Source organism: Kogia breviceps, chromosome 5, assembly GCF_026419965.1.
Source record: "Kogia breviceps isolate mKogBre1 chromosome 5, mKogBre1 haplotype 1, whole genome shotgun sequence".
NCBI lineage: Eukaryota > Metazoa > Chordata > Mammalia > Artiodactyla > Physeteridae > Kogia > Kogia breviceps.
In genome coordinates, this window is record NC_081314.1 from 82,932,420 (window position 1) to 82,951,152 (window position 18,733).

The 18,733-nt window shown below is 38.5% G+C and overlaps 1 protein-coding gene across 3 annotated transcripts in view; it reads right to left on the reverse strand.

The window, feature by feature from the left end:
* The window catches only part of SLC15A2 (solute carrier family 15 member 2), a 61,348-nt gene that overhangs the window by 23,597 nt on the left and 19,018 nt on the right, over positions 1 to 18,733 (reverse strand). Inside the window, exons 8-22 of one of the 3 annotated variants that reach the window (XR_010840752.1) lie at positions 18,259 to 18,341; positions 17,751 to 17,837; positions 17,488 to 17,577; positions 17,223 to 17,267; positions 16,139 to 16,171; positions 15,116 to 15,204; positions 13,923 to 14,004; positions 13,216 to 13,350; positions 11,898 to 12,062; positions 11,712 to 11,758; positions 9,990 to 10,100; positions 9,012 to 9,108; positions 3,548 to 3,694; positions 2,917 to 3,021; positions 2,279 to 2,570 (exon numbers count right to left, since the gene is read on the reverse strand). Coding sequence is in view for 2 of the 3 variants with exons in the window: in XM_059064507.2 (XP_058920490.1) it covers positions 2,394 to 2,570; positions 2,917 to 3,021; positions 3,548 to 3,694; positions 9,012 to 9,108; positions 9,990 to 10,100; positions 11,712 to 11,758; positions 11,898 to 12,062; positions 13,216 to 13,350; positions 13,923 to 14,004; positions 15,116 to 15,204; positions 16,139 to 16,171; positions 17,223 to 17,267; positions 17,488 to 17,577; positions 17,751 to 17,837; positions 18,259 to 18,341 (1,493 nt within the window). In the remaining variant the exon portion in view is untranslated. Of the gene's footprint in view, positions 1 to 338; positions 2,571 to 2,916; positions 3,022 to 3,547; positions 3,695 to 9,011; positions 9,109 to 9,989; positions 10,101 to 11,711; positions 11,759 to 11,897; positions 12,063 to 13,215; positions 13,351 to 13,922; positions 14,005 to 15,115; positions 15,205 to 16,138; positions 16,172 to 17,222; positions 17,268 to 17,487; positions 17,578 to 17,750; positions 17,838 to 18,258; positions 18,342 to 18,733 lie in introns of those variants that run through there. The other 2 variants (XM_059064507.2, XM_067034469.1) reach the window with 2 other exon arrangements.

An 18,733-nucleotide genomic window follows, 5' to 3' on the forward strand; every position in this document is an offset into this window, starting at 1 on the left:
CACGAACCCGTGTCCCCTGCATCGGCAGGCGGACTCTCAACCACTGCGCCACCAGGGAAGCCTTCAAACATGTATTTGAATAAAAAAATAACTCTCTTAAAAAATTTTGAGGTTTTAACCAACCATGTGATTAAAATGTAAGCCTACATTGTGATGCAGTTGCCAAAAACATCTAATGTTACCTAAGGCTACATTAACAGAAGTGTATTGTTTGGACAAAAGCAGGTTGTAGTTCTTCTGGTCCAACCAATTCTGGAATGTTGTACATACTGGCTTCAGATATCACATATTAAGAGGGATTCTGACCCACTGTTACATTTCAGGGAAAGGATATTTTTCAGAAGTGGAAAAATAGTTGTGAAAGGACTGGACTACGCCCTGTGAAGAGCTATGAAAACAAACTGAGAATCTTTAGCTTGATGAATACTTACTTGATGACTGGGGAGGCAACATGAAAATTCTCTCCAAATAGCAGAAATTCTGCTGCATAAAAGAGAGGTTTATGCTTATTCTTGTTAGCCATAAAGGAAAGAACCAATGGTAGGAGGTTCCAAAGAGAAAGCTTTCAGTTCAACATAAGGAAGAATTGCCTGCCAGTTTTTCCCAAGTCAGTGTTCTGCAGAACACTATACCATGTGAAACTAAACAAAGTGTCTTGTGTCTTTACTGAAGGATATCTCAGAATCCTTAGTATGCAAATGTTAAGAAGATATATATGCTTCATTTCCAAAAGTTATTTATCCATAAAAACTTTTATTCACAGAGCACTGTTAATATCTCTTGAAACAATAGTTCATAGAACAGATTGAGTTAAAGCTGCTCAAAAATGAACAGAGAATCTTCTGAAGCACAGTCAGGTTCACATTAAGATATCTGTGGAAACTGGATGGTGTTGCTGTCACTTCGGTACTTCTGAAAACTTGGTAACTAAGACTAGAGTATTAAAGCTTGGGAAACTGAAGCAACTTTCCTTGTTACATTTACAACATGAGACTGACTCAACACAGTTCTAGATGAGAATAATGGAGCAAAACCAATGGAAATGAGGCTCTCCAGGACAACTGTTCTGAACTTTTTTCCCCAGCAATACACTGTAGAGTCATGATATTCCCATGTCTGTCCACTGATTCATTCATTGTGTGCAAGGTAATATTTCTCAACTTTTTTCACCAACACAGCAACAAAAACCTGTCATGTTCTACCACTCCTTCCCTCAACCCCCAGATTTTGTAAGAATCCTGATATGGGGCCATGTCCCCCATTGAGCATTGCCATTTTAGAAGCTCAAACCTAGAGTATTAATATAACTTTTTTTTTTAATAAACAGGAAAATCCAGGCCTAAATGAAGAAATGGCATTTAAAAATTTTGGGAAAAGTAAAACAGGAAAAATTATCAAAACAGATCCACTACTTTGAGCCGAAGGAAGTACTAATAAAAAAGGAAGTTATGTTCATAAAAATACTGTTGTTATTAAATACTTGTTGCAATAAGCAAGATGATGTAATAATAAGAAAAAGATGGCCCAACAACATTGAAAAGGCAGGGGTGGAAAATTATAATTAGTGTCTACACAGCTGTCCACAGGAGGGCGTACTCTAGGGATGAAACATTGTAGTCCCTAAAAAGAATGTACACTGTAGAAGAAATGGCTCATTAGGACTTCTGCAATTTATACTTGTTTTTCCAGAACCATGTTTACTATCTTTAATTTGGTTTCCAAATATCTATCAGTACTGAGAAAGGGGATTTGGGTTAGTAGATAAAATACTGTAATTATCAGAAAGATATATCTTCTCCTATGTGTTAATAAAATGTCATTTTATTTCCTACTATCTGTACTGAAAAATTAACTAAGGTCTTATCAAATCTGGATACCTGAGAAGCCAGGCCCTGGACCAGATCATACCAGACATACCAATTCTTGAGGTCCTTGTACACAGTACAATTACACTGCTAATGAAGAAACTTGAAATACCATTTCTCTGTTATTCTGCAATTTTGCCTCTAAATCAGCACTTCAAAAAGTGGGGTCATCAGTTCTAAATGGCAGGTAAAACAATTCCTACATAACTTTGATAAGCACAGAGACTAACCTCAATTATACATTTGTGTTTTTTATGGCCATTTGGAGGTAGCAGGCCAGATTCAGCAACACTACACAAGGTTTACCGAGTTCACTGAGAGATGGGAAGACAGAGTCTCAGGGGCCTTGCTATAATGTACTGAAAAACCCAGTCCTAGAACTGCCTCTATCATGGGAGAAAAGTAGAGATTACCTCAGATATGACACTACTTCTCTCTTCTAACCAAGTCGGAGTAAAAAATGCTTGAAGATGGTGATGGCCAAGACCAGAGTCAGGAATTGGGGTCTGGGCAGAGTCCAGGGAGTCATTAGAGCTTTGTCTTCTTGGTCTCCAGGCTGATCATGTTTCCTTGGATTTGGGGAATCTGCTTATCTGCTGTCCCCTGAATATCCTCTGGCTTTATAGGAACATAGTAGTGTCCCATGATGGAGAAGATCAGGCAGACCACCAGCAGGAGGCAGGAAAACAAAATGAATTCGGCCCACTGCAGGAAGAAATACATATAAGAAAAGAATATGGAGAACCTGAAACTAAATGGATCTTTATAGGATGAGGACTGGGGAGCAGATTTACCCAGGGTCACCTGTTTAGGAAGAGCTTTGGCAGGAGAAGACAGGGCTCACTGGCCTCTCCTTGCATGGGCCTATGGTAGTCATTATTGCCACTTACATGTCTATTTTTCTGGCAAAGTCTGTGGGTATCTAATCCATCACAAGTCAGAGGGCTGAGTGGGGAATGTGGGAGACGGAGGGGAGGGGGAAGAGAGAGCAGAGGAAGTTGGAGGGAAATCCTTGGGTAGACACGTGCTCCTGCTTCCCTTAGGTCCATACCTGTACCAGGCTGCTGAACTGTGCCACAATAAGCACGATGATGTTCCCAACTGCAACTGTCAACAACCAGGCTGCCTGGAGTACAGACTTCATGCTAGAGGGAGCCTAGAGAGGACACAAATTTGTTTGTAAACAAACTCTCTACACCACCCTCATGCCCCATGCATCTATCCAGAAAACTTCTCCTACAAAAACTCCCCCTACTAAGTTCAGCTATCACATTGATTCAGGTGATGGTAATAATGTTCACAGTAAAAATAAGATGGAGCTCTTAACTGAATATTTTAATTCATTATATCATGTACATAAAGAAAAATAGCATTAGAGAGATACACTTGCTCAAGGTTATACATTAGGTGTGCAGCCAAAATCTGAATGTGGGCAGTTTGATTCCATAGCCCTTATTCTTAGTATTTAAGTATCCTTTTCTGGATCCCAAACAGCATAGGGATCCAGCCTGCCATTACCCTAAGAGTCAAGTTGATACTCTGTTCAGGACCATAAGGAATCTAAGGCCAAAAAATATGGAGGTCTTGGCCAGGGTCACATACCTAATTAAGGCAGTGCCAAGATTAAAACTCCATCCTCTGAGCAACAGCTCCACCTCCACCTTCCACTTGCAAAAACCTACCTGAGAATAAGAAAACTCAAGTCCTGTGACAGAGAACATGACTTCCCCAGCTGTAACAAGGGCATATTGTGGTAGCTGCCATGCGATGGACATTTTGTTGGCTGGGATATATTCCATCTTCCAGGCCTGAGGACCCTGACTGGTGCTCTTAGTGAGGGAAAGAAGAAATGGGCTTGTCAGGAGTCTCAAGTAAATATTCCTGGCCTACAACATTTTATGGTCTTATATCCATCCCCTCATTGTATTTTCATCCTTGCGCTACCAAGCAATTTCTACACAATTTCAGTTTTTTGAAATTCCTTTCAGTAACACTGAACTCACTTGCCTGACTTCAGTCAATCAAATACCATTACTGCAGAGCCCTTAAATGGTAGACTATTTTGATACTGTACTTTGGATTCCCACCATTTTGACCTACTGGGTATTTTGATCCTGGCCAACATTTTAAATGTAAAATGGCATCTGAATTATACAAACACAATGAATTTTCAGAAAAGCATGTACTTAAGAAAAGTTTAACTCCTTGTTAAGTTTTCTATGTAAATACAGTTAAACTATTTCTAACATTTTCCATTTAAATATCTATTTTACTAAAATTACTTTTATCAAAATGAGTTATTTTCTTGGTAACCCTTACATTGAAGATTTTCTTGATCAATGTTTTAAAATCCATATCAAATACCACCTGCTATGTTGAATTCTATTTATTAGCTGTTATGAACTCAAATCTTACACATTCAAATTTTGTCAAAAATATGCAATTTTTCTGTAAAATTTTGGTCAAGAATCTTTTCAGGGTCAATTTTTTGTTATTAATGTTACCAATATACACAATTCTACAATACTTTTTTCATCTAAAATTACTTTTATTACATGCAGGTTTTTAGCTGTAGTTGGTTTTATTTTATATAGATTATATTTACTAATATTTCTTACAATAATGGAATTAAATTTTTGGAATTATGTATTTTTGTTGAAGTAAAACCAAGTTATTAGGTAGTAAGTGTTATTAGATAGCCGGTGTAATATCTGGATATATCATGAGATAAAAATAGCAGAGCTAGGGCTTCCCTGGTGCCACAGTGGTTGGGAGTCTGCCTGCCAATGCGGGGGATGCGGGTTTGTGCCCTGGTCTGGGAGGATCCCACATGCCACGGAGCGGCTGGGCCCATGAGCCATGGCCGCTGGGCCTGTGCGTCCAGGGCCTGTGCTCCGCAGTGGGAGAGGCCGCAGTGGTGAGAGGCCCACCAAAAAAAAAAAAAATAGCAGAGCTAAAGGTGAAAAGTCCAATAAAAAGCTATAGGTCAAAAGTCCCTGAAATCAAAAGTCTTTGCTGTCCAAATGCCCTTGATTCTCTGAGTCAAAGCCCATTGCATTCAAAATGTAGTATGGCAAATGTTGTTTTAGTTGGTATTGTGAACAATCCTGGGCATATATTTGGGTTTTCTTAGCCTAAGAGAAGACTGTGACCTGAGCTTGTAAATCAAGGTCACATTCTCAAATACCCACAGGCAGGTAATTAACTAAACAAAGCAGGCTGAATGGGAATGATAGGGACTATGGTGAACTGGACAGCCCAGCCCCATCTAAAGTATACAGCCACTATAGCACCAGCCAACTGACATGGTAATACCTGTTATAGAATCTTCTGATTTTGTTTTTAAGAAATGTAAAGAATCCAGTTTCTTAGGTAAAATCACTTGAATTTTAAATATTGTCAATTAATAATAATTATTTTTATTTTTGTCAAGACTGTACAGACCAAACAAAACAGGACTATGTGAGGAACTGGGCCCTCAGGCCTCTAATATATGATCTCTACTCTAGATGCTTATAATCCTGGCATTCAGTAACAACATATATAGCCTCTATCTTGAGCAGTATATGAGAGACAGAAGGAAAACACCAGGAGGGCAAGTGTTATGGGTTGAGTTGTGTCCCCCTAAAAGTCATATGTTGAAGTCCTATCCCAGGGTACCTGAGAATGTGACCTTATTTAGAAATAGGGTTGTTACAGATAGAATTAGTCAAGTTAAAATGAGGTCACTAGGGTGGGCTCTAATCTAATGTGACTGGTGTCCTCGTAAGAGAAATTTGAACATAGACAAACATACAGGGAGAACTCCATGAGAAGATGAAGGCAGAGACTGGAGTGGTTCTTTTACACATCAAGAAACACCAAACACTGCCAGAAAACCACTAGATGCTAAAGGAAGCCAAATGAAACAGATTCTTTCTCACAGCTCTCAGAAGGAACCAGATCTACCAACACCTTGATCTTGGACTTCTAGACTTTATGACTGTAAGGAAATAAATTTCTGTTGATAAAGCCACTCAGCTTGTGGTACTTTGTTACAGCAGCCCTAGAAAACTAATACAGCTAAGTTGGTTTGATATCAGAAAATAAATTAATATAATATACCATATCAATAGAAAACCATATGATTATCTCAATAGACACAGAAAAAGCATTTGACAAAATTCAACCTCCCCCCTTCATAGTAAAAAACAAACAAAGCCCACAACAAACTAGGAATAGATGGGAACTTAACCTGATACCTGATAAATACCTATGAAAACCCCACAGCTAACATACTTAGTGATAAAAGACTGAATGCCTTCCCCCTAAGAGGATGTCTACTCTCACCACTTCGATTCAATACTGTATTGGAGGTTCAAGCATGAGCAATTAGTCAAGAAAAAGAAAAGTCATCCACACTGAAAAGAAAGAAGTAAAGCTTCTTTATGCAGATGACAGGATCTTGTATGTAGAAAGTCCTAAGGGATCCACTAAAAAACTATTAAAACTATCAAATGAGTTCAGTAAGGCCGCAGGACACAAGATCAATATCAATTGTATTTCTACATATTTGCAATGAACAATCTAAAAATGAAATTAGAAAAATGATTACATTAGCAACAGCAAAATAAAGAATAAAATACTTAGGAATAAATTTAACAAAATAAATGTGAAACCTATACTCTAAAAACTACAAAATATTGTTGAAAAATTTAGGTCTTAAAGAAGACCTAAATAAATGGAAAAACATCTCATGTTCACTGACCAGGAGACAATATTGTTAAGATAGCAAAACTCCTCAAAATCACCTACAGATTCAGTGCAATCCCTCTCAAAAATCCCAGCTGGCTTCTGATCCTAAGCTGATCCTAAAATTCATATGAAAACTCATGGGATCCATAATAGCCAAACCAATCTTTAAAGAGAAGAACTAAGTTGAAAAACTCATACTTCCTGATTTTGAAATTTACTACAAAATAACAGTAATCAAGAGATTATTGTACTGGTACAAGAATAAAGATATAGATCAACAGAACAGAATTGAGAATCCAGAAATAAGCCCTCACATTTCTGGTCAATTGACTTTTGACAAGAATGTCAAGACCATTTAACGGGAAAAGACGAGTCTTCAACAAATTGTGCTGGGACAACTGGATATTCACATACAAAAGAATGCAGTTAAGCCCCAAGCTCACATCATATACAAAAATGAACTCAAAATGGATTAAAGACCTAAATATAAGAGGTAAAACTGTAAAACTCTTAAAGGAAAATAATGGGCATAAATCCTCATGACACTGGATTTGGCAATGGTTTCTTAGATGTAACACCAAAAGCACAAGCAACCAAAGAAAAACATTGATAAATTGAACATCATAAAGATTAAAAATGTTTGTACTTCAGTGGACACCATTAAGGAAGTTAAAAAGACAACCTACTGAATGGGAGGAAATATTTGCAAATGATATATCTGATAAGGGACTTACGTTTAAAATATATAAGGAATGTTTACAACTCAATAATTAAAACACAACCCCATTAGAAACTGGGCAAAGAATTTGAAGAGACATTTCTCCAAAGCAGATTACAAATGGCCAAAAAGTACATAAAAAGGTGCTCAACATCATTAGTCATCAGGAAAATATAAATAAAAACCACAATGAAATACCATTTCATACTTACTAGGATGGCTATAATTAAGAAGATAGAAAAACAAGTGTTGGCAAAGATGTAGAAAAATTGCCACCTTCTATTGGTGGGAATGTTAAATGTATGTTCACTTTGGAAAAGTCTAGCAGTTCCTCAAATGGTTAAACATAGAGTTATCATGTGACCCAACAACTCCACTCAAGAGAAGTGAAAATATATGCCCACAAAAAAACTTGTACATGAATGTTCATAACAACATTATTTATGTTAGTCAAAAGGTGAAAACAACCAAATGTTCATCAACTGATGAATATATGAATAAAATGTGTTATACCTATACAGTGGAATATTATTGGGCAATAAAAAGAAATGAAGTACTCATGTATGCTATATGAATGAACCTTAAAAAATATGCTAAATGAAAGAATCCAGACACAAAAGGCCACATGTTATATTATTCCCTTTATACGAAATAGGCAGAATAGGCAAATTTAGAGACTGAAAGTAAACAAGTGGTTGCTAGTGCTAGAGGGTATGGGAGGGAATAGTGAGTAACTGCTAATGAATATGGGGCTTCTTTTTGGAATGATGAAAATGTTCTAAAATTACACAACTCCGTGAATTTATTAAAAATCATTGAACATATATTATTGAAAATATATTCTATATATGTATTGAATATACAATATATATTGAATATGTTAATGCATTGAAAACTATTATACAATTTAAGTGGGTGAATTGTATGGTATATGACTTATATCTTAATAAAGCTGTAATAAAAAATGGCATACTAAAGATATCATGCTAATTAAATTAATTAATATTAAAACTTTACAGATTATTCTCATCACACTTCTAGAAATTTTCCATCTTTTTCTTATTCACTGTCTTCTTTTTATATTTAATAAAATGTCAAAAGTAATGAAATAAAATTAGAATCAAGATTCACATCAGAATTAAAATTCAGAGATGTCATGTCCTGAGTGCTGAGACAATTGCTTTTGATGGAGCACAGTTAATTCATCCCCCAAACTTTGTGTAGAGATTGACATTTGCTACCAGTCTTGGTATTTCAGACTATGATATGCTAGCAGATCAGTTTCCAAGGAGCTAGGAGACCCGCATGTGGAGTCAGTCAAGAAGACCTAAACAATTTTTGTTTTCTTGGGGCCATAATGAGACTGCAGCAGACCATGTCACCTCATAGCAATGACTCAAGATAAATTATGTCTACCATTCCCCAAGACCCTGTGCCTGTTGCCAATTATCTCTTTTAAGTCCTCATGGAGACCTTAGTACGTTTTCTAAAGTCACTACAGAAACTATCACCTTACACTAGAAGTAAGTATGTGATGCTGTCTTGCCACAGAGTCTTCTTTGGGTCCCAGGATAGATACAGATTCAGATAGATATAGATTTATATATAGATATAGATATGATATAGTTATATAGACATAAATATAGATACAGATATATGGAAGGAGAGAGTAAGGGTGGCCATGAGCTACTTACATTAGTAATAACAAACAGATAAGCTGCACCAAAGTCTAGTAGACCCAAATTCAGTGAAAAGTTCTCACTTTTTGTTCTACAAGGCACCGCAGGATATCTGGAACAGGACAAATTTAGGTTAGAATAAACATTACAGTTTAGAAAAGCATTCCCATCTCCGGAAGAAAGAGTGATTTCATCTCTCTACTGATCAGCAAAGCTACCATTTCTCTTTGAGGAGAGGCGTCTCAGAGTGAATTGTTTCCATGCCAGGTTTTTTCTACCCCTGATCTGAGCTTTTCATTGTCTGTTGGCTAATTTTTTTTTTACCTTAAACCTGAATGCAGAAGGCACAAATTGTCTTCTTTTGTTAACTTCAGACTCTAAGTTTTCTCATCTAAATTTTATGAATTTTTCTCTTCTAAGTGTTATGAATTAGTGGAACAGCATAAACAGTGAACCTGAAAGGATAAGCTCGAAGGAGGTGTTAATAGGAGTTACCAAATGGTAGGAGTGGGAGCCAATAATAAACTGGCAAACCTCCCAGAGATGGCCTTGTTGACTATACAGTATGGCCTTTACAACAAGCATGGTCTCAATATATCTGTGCAGAAAAAGGTGAGACTGAGGGAAGGAGGCAAAGGTTGAAAGAGAGCAGGAATCTGTGTATATTTAAAATTAGCTGAGATATAACTAATCCTCCCACCTATATGCAAAGAAAGCATTTAAAAATCAGTTGTTGATGGGCTTCCCTGGTGGCGCAGTGGTTGAGAGTCCGCCTGCTGATGCAGGGGACACGGGTTCATGCCCCGGTCCAGGAAGATCCCACATGCCACATAGCGGCTAGGCCCGTGAGCCATGGCCGCTGAGCCTGCGCGTCCGGAGCCTGTGCTCCGCAATAGGAGAGGCCACAACAGTGAGAGGCCCGCATACCGCAAAAAAAAAAAAAAAAAAAAACAGTTGTTGAAAAAAGTAAAATTACAAGGGTAATGCTCTTACTCTCCTCTCTGCACAGTTCTGTAAGCAGACACACCATAGTCTTCTTCAACACTGAGGGAGGTATCTGTATCCAGGGAGATGTTGATCTCTTCATGCAAAGTGTTAACAAACCTAAGGGTAGAGACATTGTTACAGATCAGACAAACTCTCCCACCTGATAAAAGGGCAGGGGCCTTTTCTGTTTTGTTTACTGCTATATGCCTAGTGCCTAGAACAGTGGCTGGCACATAAAAGGTACGTGATGTCTATTGTTAACTGGGTGAATAAACGAACTCACATGTAAGAAGCAATCAGTAGTCTTAGCTGTCCCCAACTTTTTCTTTCCTCAGGTATTAGCTTTTTATCTGCCATACTCTCACCTGATTTCAGCTGGGATGACACTATTGTGATCACCCATGGCAGTCCGAGTCTCCTTACTAACCCACATTAGGTGCACCTAATTTCTTTCCCTCTTCTAATGATGTAAGTCACCAACTGAGACTCCACTAAGAAAACTAATTATGTGTGTGTATATATATATATATATATATATATATATATATATATATATATGTATAAATACGTACCAGTATTTATATAAAACTGATACTTTATCCTCTTACAAATGAAGTCTGATTTGACTTATGCAAAACTCAGACTCCCAGCCCAGAGTAGGTTGAGCTGTCATTGTTTTGGGTCTGCAGATAACCCTGGACTCTTCCAGAACCATCTTTCTAGTTTTCTGAACCCTGGGCCGCTAAATTGCTCCCTCAGTTTGGGTTTCTGGTAGCATTTGCGTTGGTCCCTGGCCCATGGGATTAGAAGGGCAGTTCCCTCTAAAATCCTTGGTATTGATTTCTGGACATTCAATCATCCTGCACTAACCTAGAAATTGCTCCCTTTCATCCTTCCTGGAGGTTCCTATTGCTCTCTGACCCAGGGAAGTCCTATCCTCATTGTTGTCTTACTTATTTTGATTTGTTTACTTTTTCTGAAGCTGCACATGCAAAAGCAGATTATTATGACTGTTCCATCCTTCAGTGAAATTCAAACTTTTCATTGAAAGCTCTCCTCTAAAATGCTATTCTCAACAGCAACCATCTAATCTTGATGGCCATAGGCACATGCATCTGTCAATTTCATGGCAGATTCCTGCCCCAGTGAGCAGGTGACCCCTTCAGGGCTCCATTTCTGTAAATGTCCCAGGCTGTCTAACAAGACCTTCAGCCTTATCTAGATTCAAAACCAAGTCTTTTGACTCCAAGTGTGTTGCCTTTACTAAACCATGAGGCCTCTATAGGTTAATTTTAAATTTTACTTTAAAAACACAGTAACTATAAAAGATACTCAACTACCAATAATGAAGGGAGGTTTATTTGCTTACTTCTAAATTTCTCTCTGGTGATCACAGAGAGGGAAGAATTCAGTTATTTTCCTAAGAGCAAGATAAGTGGATAAAGTTCAGCAGAAGAGATTTATGTTGCAGAACACAGGGGGCGTACATAAATACAGGGTCATCTTTCAATACCACATAAGAAAGCAAGCCAAAAGACTTGGTTTTGAATCTATGCTTCTCACTGCCCTGGGAAATGCCTTCTGACATTAATTCTCTTGACAGTCTAGGAAGAGAATCCCTGTACAAGACATATAGAATGTGAAGTCTCTTCATGTGAAGCCCCGCAGATCAGAAGAGACCCAAGATTCAAGAGAACAGAGAGGCCTGGGTCTCTTTGGCATCCAAACCTCATGGTTGTCATCCCATTGGTTGTTTTGTTTTCTTCATCTTTTACCTACAATAGAGGGAAGTAAAAATCAGTTACAGCTGACAAGAGGGAACTGATCATCAGAAACTTTGATAATCAGTCATATCCTTGGTAAGATATTGATGAGCCCAGATAATTTTGGAAACTAGGCCATTCCTCAACTTACCATCATGCTAGAAATACTTTTCCCATCTTCTTGAATGATCAGAGTGTACCATTTTTTCTCCTCCACAGAATGCTCAGTGTAGACAGACAAATTGTGATATTTCAGTTGGAAGTGGAAATTCTGGCTTTTTGTCTTCAGGTGGAGTTTGGAATAGTGTGGCATTTTCTATAGAATGAAGAGCCTGTCATACTCACCTTCTACCCCATCTTGGACATCACAATCTCATAGTAACCCAGGGCAGGTGACCTCATTACATACTTTCAACATTACCCTTTAATGTAGTAATTCCATTTCTAGAAATATACCATAGGAGTAATTAGAGGCTTGCATAAAGATTTATAAGTAAGGATGTTCATTATAGAATTACGTATAATAACAAAAAAAATTAAATACCTATAAGGAAATATTTTACTAAACCATGTTATATCCACAGAATAGAATATTATGTATCCATTAAAATCACATTCTCAAAGTTTACCTAAGGGCATGGGAAAATGCTTATGATGCAGTTAATGTTAAGAAAAAATCAGGGCTTCCCTGGTGGCGCAGTGGTTGAGAGCCCGCCTGCCGATGCAGGGGACACGGGTTCGTGCCCGGTCTGGGAAGATCCCACATGCTGCGGAGCGGTTGGGCCCGTGAGCCATGGCTGCTGAGCCTGCGCGTCCGGAGCCTGTGCTCCGCAACGGGAGAGGCCACAAAAGTGAGAGGCCCATAAACCACACACACACAAAAAAATCAAGGTCAATACAGCATATAGTGTTTCAACACTTTTTAAAAATTTGTTTATTCATTTATACAAAAATGCTAACTATGATTATCTCTGTGTGATGGATTTATAGGTGGTTTTTATATCTTTTGACATACTCCCCAATTTTCTACAATAAATGTATATTACTTTTATTGTTTAAAAAATATTTTTAAACGAATATTTCAGAATATATATAATATAGTAGTGAAAATATGCAAGCCAAACTCTTCCACAGGGTGTGTGTTACAAGGCAGGTTGAAATAATAACACAAATTACAACCTATTGAGAGCTTACAATGTCCCAGACATTATGCTAAGCACTTTAACTATAATATTTATCCTTACAACAACAGCTTATGACATAAAAATTATTGCCATTTTACAGATGCTAAAACTGAAGCTTAGAGATCAAATAACTTATTCAGGGTCTTATAGCTAGGGAGTGGCAGAACCAGGAATGGGACTGGGGCAGTTTGACTCCCCAAGTGCACGATCTTCACCACTGTATTATGCTGCTGCCTTGGCGCATAATCTGAACGTGTTTCTGATTCATTCAAGTCCATACGTCACCTGAAAGGATTTGATGGACTCTGCCAACAGAGAGTTGTTTTCATCTCCCAGCACTGTAACCTTCACCTCATTATCTGCCAGATTCAAGACTTGTAGGAAAATCTCTTGGGAATCTGGTTGGGGTGGGGCCATTTCCTTAGAACAGAGAACATATGTTAGAATTACCAACAAATAACCCTTCAGATACCATGAGAACACATACCTCAGTCCTTTCTCGACGGCCTAGCTCATCTAGTCAGGAGGACACAGTTTTCTACCTCTAAAGAGCATTTGGCTTAGAAAACTCTGAAGGCAGTTTGGAGGGGGAAACACCAGCTCAATATAGCAAGCACTGATGTCAGGTAACAAACTCCATGCTTTTTGACTCAGCCGTGGCCTCATACATCCTTCCCTAATAGTGGCTATTCAATCTGCCAAAAGTTATTTGTTTGAGTGTGTGGTAAGCTATCTAAGAGATGATTATATATCTTGGATACTGGTGTTTGGAAATTCCTTGACAATATACTCTGAATCACTCAGGTGGGAGGTGGGCTTCATTTTGCACTGCTGCTTTACCCCTGTATCTACTCATTTACCACAAACACTTATGCACCTTCTTTAAAACAGGTACTGTGCTTAGGGCCCAGGGAATCAAGATTGAACAAGTCAGAAAAGTGAACAAAATAGGTATGGTCCTGCCCTCATGGCTTAAGATTTATTGTACTCACATTAATTTTTATCTCTACAGTAGCAGCAACTGCAAAGGCCAGGCATGCTAGGATCATACCAACAGCCATTTTCCTAAGTGATCTATAGGGGAAAGAAAGAGACAATTATAGCTAAACTCTAGACTCAAATCCGAACCTCCTAAGCTTAGCTAATTTGGTCCCAATTACTTTTCAAAGTATTGCCTCCCCTTCACATAACCTTCTTTCTACTTTTACTTGAGTCATACTGAATTGTTCTCTGTAAAGCACCAAATTTTCCCCTCTATCTCTGCTTATGGTTTTTTTTAATCCATTATGTTATAGTAACAAAAATAATAGTAATATAGCCAGATTTACTGAACATTTACCATATACCAGTCACTATATATTATCACCTCCTTTTCCTCTCCTTCAGAAGTCTTTCTTGACCCTGGCCTCTCTCTTCCATCTCTGCATTTCCCTGGCACTTTGCTTTCCTTCTTAGGGCACTTAACGTATTTCACCTTGTTGCAATAATTAACCTTGCATATTTTCTAGCTTCCTTACTAAAGAGTAAACTCTTTAAGAGCAAGATTTGTGCTTTTACATTTGCATAGCACTTGGTGCTGAACTCAATAAACTGCTCAATGAATGAGTAAATGACAAAAGGTCATTTGAATATGGTTAAGTGGTTATCAAAAGGAAATTGCTATTAAATCAGAAATAAGAGAAGACTTAACACCCTCCTCTGTCAAACTTTACAAAGAATAACACTTCTATTTAGAAGGGGGGGAAAGCAGTAATTAGGGACAATTCTATCCCCACTCTTATGAGGTCCCCCATTTGTTTCATAGGGACAGTGGAAGATTTAAAGGGATTAGTTATCCTCAAAGGCTTTGGACTTCTTTGAAGAGGCAACTTTCAAGAACAAAGCAACAAGTTGGTTTCGGAGCCTAATCTCACATACTTTTGACTTCCCATGAAGTATAGTCCTTACTCTTCAAAATCACATATGTAAGTCTGCAGTAATGGCTTGGACTGTCTATCATAAGAACTAATTAGATCTAATTCCCGTCCTCCAGTATTAACAGGCGTTTAATCTAACATGGATAAACAGAAGCAGAAAAATGATAAATCAAAACAAATCATCACTAAGTAGAAAAGATATTGACTCTTTATCAAACTGGGCAAATGTTGAGTCAGTTTGGAGCAACATAGGCATAGTGAGCACTTACGTGAAGTTAATGCCACACATGGAGACCAGACGATAAATGACAAGGTCAAACAATGGGATGAAGATAAGAACCAAAAAGGGATTTAGTACCTGTAACACCATGGTAAAAAGGATTAGTTACAACTGTTCTTCTATCATGAGTGTGAGCATGTGCTCTCATTTGCATGTGTGCACTCTCTCTCATATCCAGATACACTTTCATCATACTATGTACAGAATGATTCCACATCTTTCAGTCTCTTTACACCGAAGACTCTATTTCCCCTCCATAGCACATTAGCTTCCAAATATCCCAAGGAACCAGTTTCACTCTGAACCTGTTTTTCTGTCAATCAACTGGGAGCTTCCCCTCCCATTTTCACTTATCTTCTTCAGCACCATGGCCAGGAGAAAGAAATGAGAGAAAGAAGAATTGAGGACTGTTGAACAGAGTTTAAAAAATACCTGGGAGTCACCAATAAACAGAGATTCTGATTTTGTTGCTCACACAACAAAGCCTTATACTTTCTTTGACAATATTTCCATGATACTTGACATGGAAAAAAAATCCAGGGCCTCCCTGGTGGTGCAGTGATTGAGAATCCGCCTGCCGATGCAGGGGAACACGGGTTCGTGCCCCGGTCCGGGAAGATCCCATATGCAGCGGAGCGGCTGGGCCCGTGAGTCATGGCCGCTGGGCCTGCGCGTCCGGAGCCTGTGCTCCGCAGCGGGAGAGACCACAACAGTTGAGAGGCCCGCGTACCGCAAAAAAGAAAAAAAAAAAAAAAAAAAAAAATCCAGTGCTTATACTTTCCCTGTGAGCTCAAAACTCAGTCTCCCTGGAGTTGATCAGGAGCTACTTACTTAACAGAGGATGTGAAAGCGAAGTGTGGGGCTTAAAGAGAATATTTTCATCCCTATGTTTAGCTCTCCTCAGCATACAAGGAAAAAAAACATCAAATTATGGTTGGTAATCCTACTACTACAGGTAATGGTGTAGATGAGGAAAGAAATAAGTACTTGGGACTACAGAGAAGTCTCCTACCTGCATCTGGTCAGGCTGAAGCACAAACAAACCCTGTAACATGATAAAAAATCACATTAAGATGGTGGCCTAAAGACAAAAAAAAAAAAAAGCCTAGATCAACCATCTTGCTAATTAGCAGGTGAGAAGCGTAAGGTAAAATCCGGTCTTTGGTTCAGGCTCACTATTATCCTCGTAAGGGTATGTGGGGAAAGAGACTGGGAATGGCTTTAGGCTATGTCTCCTGAAGGCAGATGGGCTTAAGGGAGAATCTTATTTTCTGTTCACTATGCTTTCTTTAACTTGAAAGAGAATAGAGTCAGTGTGTTTTTTATTAATCTCAGTAACAGCAGTAGTAGGTGATAATAATACAAAGGACAAGACATCATGGTTAGGGTGAAGACTCCCACTGACACACAGTGTTTCTGAAGTTTTTCTCTAGGAGGTCAAAAAGAGGACAAACATCGTAAATCCTGGACAGCCAGGGGAAGGAAAAAGGTGAAATTATATTAAGCAGGCTCCAAACAGACTGGCATCATAAAACCCTGGCATCATTCCACCCTGCCCTCTTCACAACTGAGATGATAGAAAAATAATACAATAATCTAGCAAGTGGGAACAAATGAGAGAAGAGTTTTTGCCAGTGAATGTAAATTTGAAAAAGAGGAAATAATGTTTACAATTTTCCCGTTGTTTCTGTATCCATGTACAAAATATCCTACCTCTGGGTCCTCTGCTGTTAGCCCTGCCTAAGAGATGGTGCCAATTGTGTTGTAGCAGCAATCAACCTGCTGTGTCCTGGCCAGGCTTAGATGGAAGAAAACATCCACTCCCACAGGCTCTATCACTTCATTTGCTATCCTCTCAATGCTTCTTTGTATACATTTAAACCTTTCCATCCTTACATTTCTGATTTCTAAAGATAAGATTCTGTTTTTTATTTCTAGATTTGCTTTCTTTACTTTGCCTACTCAGTATCTTCATGCTAAAGGCACATCTCTTATGATCTTATGTCACTTTTCAGGCAAAAACACAAAGAAATTTCTCCTTAATATGGATTATAAAGAAAATGATAGACTTCTCTGGAAAAATCTCTTCTACTCACCAAATTCCCATTCATCCTGGTGGCTTGCAAGGTCCATCGTGAGCCCTAGGGCAGACATATGCTATTAAAAGAAATCCCTTTCTCTGAGAGGGAAGGGGCTAGAAGAAGGGGTAGCTTTCAAAAGAACTTTTTTTTTAAAACATCTTTATTGGAGTATAATTGTTTTACAATGGTGTGTTAGTTTCTGCTGTATAACAAAGTGAATCAGCTATATGTATATATCTAATATTCCCATATCCCCTCCCTCTTGTGTCTCCATTCTTACCTGCTGATCCAAAAGAGCCCAGAACATGGGCAATGGGATATAAAGAAATAGTACCCTGGTCAGTGCCTTCACATCCATAATGAGCTGCCTCTGCAAGAAGGGGTGAGAAGGAACAGCCTGAATTGCCAGATAGGATTTTCTTGCTTAGAGTAGAAGTGGCTCAGAACAGTAAGAGAAGAGGTCAAATACAGCAGGAGGGAATCAGTTTGGACATTAGGAAAGACTACATGGAGGCATCAGATGTTTCTGCAGTTCCAACTTACTGGGTATTTCTCAGCTGCCCAGTCCAGCCAGTGCTCTCGCTTTGGAATGTCCGCAGAACGGTTCTTGAAACGGTTGGAAATGGCAAACTAGGGCAGAGTGTAGATATCAGAGGGGAGACCAAACAAACCATCCCCTGCTTTTTCCAATTCATTATCTCTTCCCTCAAACACACATAACTCTTAAGTGACTTACTCCAACCTTTTGATTTCATCAGGCATTGAATTTCAGAATATTTCAGATCTAATTTTACCTATCCTTCTTTTCTGTTGGCAACATATATAACTACATTTCAGAAGACTTTTGCCCATTTTTTAAAATGATTACATTATTTTTAACTTAATGGTTAAGTAGAGGCACAGAGGGAAGACCGATTAACCTCAGTTTGCCAAAAGGCACAGAAGTAGAGCAGAGGTCATTGAGAAAAGCCATGTTTGAAGGCCTATATGCTCAGCACAGCATCTCTTTCCCTTTGACTGAAAAAGGCAGGTAAACAATTCTTGGACTTACCCAGATACATTTGACAACTTGAGTCACTATGTTTCCTTCAGGAGGTGGTTTTCTGTATATTTTGCTTCCCATTGAAAACACAACTGCAGTTGATAGACAAATAAGGTTCTTAGCTTCTCATTTAGCACACTCAGTAAGTAAACACTAAGGACAGAATGCTGAAATATAGGAGCAACTGGCACATCTCATAAAAGGAGGGAACTGACTGATGCTATCTGACTTTGGAGTTATAAAAACTATGGGAGCCAAAATGGTCAGTGTTGAGACTTCCCTGTTACCACAGAAATGAAAGTCACCTTTGAATTCTCACTCTTCTTTCTTCATCTCTACATCTGACATATTACCAACTTCCACTGACTTTCTGTCTTCAGTGCATTTCCTGTCTGCCCCCTCTTTTGCATCACCACTGCTGTGACTCTTGTGTAGGACCTCACAACTTCTACCCTGCATTATCAAAATGGCCGCCAACTAGTTT